This window comes from Aegilops tauschii, chromosome 7 (assembly GCF_002575655.3).
Source record: "Aegilops tauschii subsp. strangulata cultivar AL8/78 chromosome 7, Aet v6.0, whole genome shotgun sequence".
Lineage (NCBI taxonomy): Eukaryota > Viridiplantae > Streptophyta > Magnoliopsida > Poales > Poaceae > Aegilops > Aegilops tauschii.
The window spans coordinates 44690026-44692638 of NC_053041.3; the positions used below are offsets into that span (position 1 = coordinate 44690026).

Consider the following 2613-nt stretch of genomic DNA (forward strand, 5'->3'; position numbering starts at 1 on the left):
ACAACCTATTGCTGATGTCACAACAATATATTAGCTCCACAACTGATCCTAATACCAGAACCTATTGTTATGGCCTTGCCCATGACAGATCCAGATCTACGTGATGAAATTGCAATGTCCTAACATTTCCCCATGTACAGGTTTACAACCTTCTTATTACTTGGCTCGTACTGTTCTTGTTCATGTAAGGATATGACAGAAACAAGGGTGCTCTACTGCAATTTTTGTTTTAAGTTGTTGCTGCCTGGATGGCTATGTCTTGAGAAATACATCAGTTTAAACTGAATATGTGGAATGCCGTCAGTACCAGCTGAATGTGTCAAACTGATGTGGTTACAAATTAATCAGTGTGCAAAGCCAGTTGATAAGTTTCCAAAAAAACCAATCGATCAAGAGTGCGTTTCCTGCCTATTCTGTATCCCCTATAATGTATCAGGACATGCTTTCACACAAACGTTTCAATATTTAGATGGAATACTAGTACACACCAGGATAAGGTGTCAATAAATCTTTACCTTTTTCATTCCTAGTTCTAAATAGATTGACACATGAAGCATACCAGTATATATATGCCCACATATGCATCAAAGATTCATCAAGAAAACAAGCAAACACTCCAGCCTACAATTGCAACCATCCCACAACTCTGTCAACTCTTCTCTTTGAAATGGAGAATGTTGTTGTGTTGATTGTTGGCGCTGGGCCAGCAGGCCTTGCAACAGCAGCATGCCTTAGCCAATTCTCAATTCCCTATCTCATTGTCGAGCGTGAAAGTTGCAGCGCGTCGCTTTGGCGCAGCCGCGCCTACGATCGCCTCAACATGCATCTTGCAAAGGAGTTCTGTGAGTTGCCACACATGTCATACCCACTAAATGCGCCAACATACATACCAAAAACCTTATTTGTGAAGTACTTGGATGATTGTGTTGAGCGTTTCAACATTCAACCCAAGTATCTCACTAGTTTGGAGTCATCCACATTTGACAATGGCGAAAATGTTGGTCCATCGCGGCACATGACATGGCAAAGAGCACAATAGTCAGGTTCACAGAAAAGTTTCTTGTTGTGGCAAGTGGTGAGAATAGTGCAGAGAATATTCCAATGATCCCCGGACTGCAAAGTTTCCCGGGTGATGTCATCCACTCCTCAAGCTACAAGTCAGAAAAGAGCTACTCTGGCATGAATGTATTGGTCGTTGGATCTGGCAACTCTGGAATGGAATTTGCTTATGACCTTGCGGCCCATGGTGCCAATACTTCAATCATTATACGAAGCCCGGTATGTACACACATTATATATATTTTTTGGCCTGGAAACACTAGGGGATCCCCCCACCCCCACCGTATGGGCAGTATATATTTTCAGTGGGTACATAGCAATTTCTTATTATAGTCTCCACTAGAAGGATGCAATTATTCAGAGTTATTAATAGAAAGTATTTCATGGTATAGAGTGATAGACTGTTTTATAACATGCACAAACAACTAAACAATTAGACGAACACCGAAAAAATAACTCTTGAAAGAATATGATTCAATGAAATTTTACTTTATGATGCAGGACTTCAAAAGAGATGTGACATGTTTTGTTGTTGCAGATTCATGTAAGGACAAAGGAATTAATCCGGTTGGGGATGACACTTGCTCGCCGTCTTCCATTGAATTTAGTGGATAACCTCCTTGTGATGGCGGCGAATTTAATATTTGGAGACCTATCAAGGTATCACATTAGAAGGCCAAAAATGGGTCCAATGATCCTCAAGTCAGAAACCGGCCGATCCGCTGTTATTGATGTTGGCACTGTTGGGTTAATCAAAAAAGGTATCATCAAAGTAAGTATATCCTTGACATGACATAAGTTTCATAACAGATGTTGTCTTCATATGCCAAGTTATCAATATTATATTCATCTCCTATAGATACAAGGGAGCATTAGTAAGATCATGAGCTATATAGTTGAATTTTGGTGCAGTAAAAAAATATCATTTGACGCGATTGTGTTTGCAACTGGATACAAAAGCACAACAAATATATGGCTCAAGGTAACAACATCGATGTTTGAATATGTCTGAGTTTGTTTTCTTGGTGCAACAATTGTTAAATCTGCTAACAAGCTCCATGTTGTTTTTTTATCCCAGAATGGTGAGAACATGTTAAATGGCAATGGACTGCCCATCAAAGAATATCCGAATCATTGGAAAGGTGAAAATGGGGTCTACTGTGCTGGGTTAGGAAGGAGAGGATTGGCTGGTATTGCAGCAGATGCCAAGAATATCGCCAATGACATCAAATCAATGATAGGCGTTATGTCCAGCTAAATTATCAAATCAGTGAATGTGTCTTCTACAACGCGATGCCTTCCATTGCTAGGCTCCTCAACAAGATCAAGGATGAGATCCGATGCAGGGCTAGGGCAGGGGCACAAGGCCCGTGGGTTGTTCTGCACCAATCCTGGGATGTCTACTGAGTTGTATGATGTACTATAAAATTAACCTCCTAGGAGGGCTGTAACTTTTCCCCATCCTTTCAATGCAATGAAACACAAAGGTCTTTTGCGTTTTCTCGATTTTTTTATCTTTTACATGTAGTTTACCAGGGCTAGTGTGCTAGACGG

At 40.6% G+C, this 2613-nt stretch overlaps 1 protein-coding gene across 1 annotated transcript; it reads left to right on the forward strand.

The window, feature by feature from the left end:
* The first annotated feature begins 1020 nt into the window (after nucleotides 1-1020).
* On the forward strand, nucleotides 1021-2317 carry LOC141026755 (probable indole-3-pyruvate monooxygenase YUCCA11). Its single transcript, XM_073503601.1, has 2 exons — nucleotides 1021-1278; nucleotides 2138-2317. The coding sequence occupies exons 1-2, from the start codon at nucleotides 1021-1023 to the stop codon at nucleotides 2315-2317; spliced, it is 438 nt and encodes a 145-aa protein (XP_073359702.1).
* Nucleotides 2318-2613: the final 296 nt, after the last annotated feature.

What these genes read in the sequence shown, in the direction of transcription:
- LOC141026755 (XM_073503601.1), top strand. Translation starts at nt 1,021, where the DNA reads ATGGCAAAGAGCACAATAGTCAGGTTCACAGAAAAGTTTCTTGTTGTG. An exon ending in CAATCATTATACGAAGCCCG is followed by an intron (nt 1,279 to 2,137) that starts GTATGTACACAC and finishes TTTTTATCCCAG; the next exon opens with AATGGTGAGAACATGTTAAA.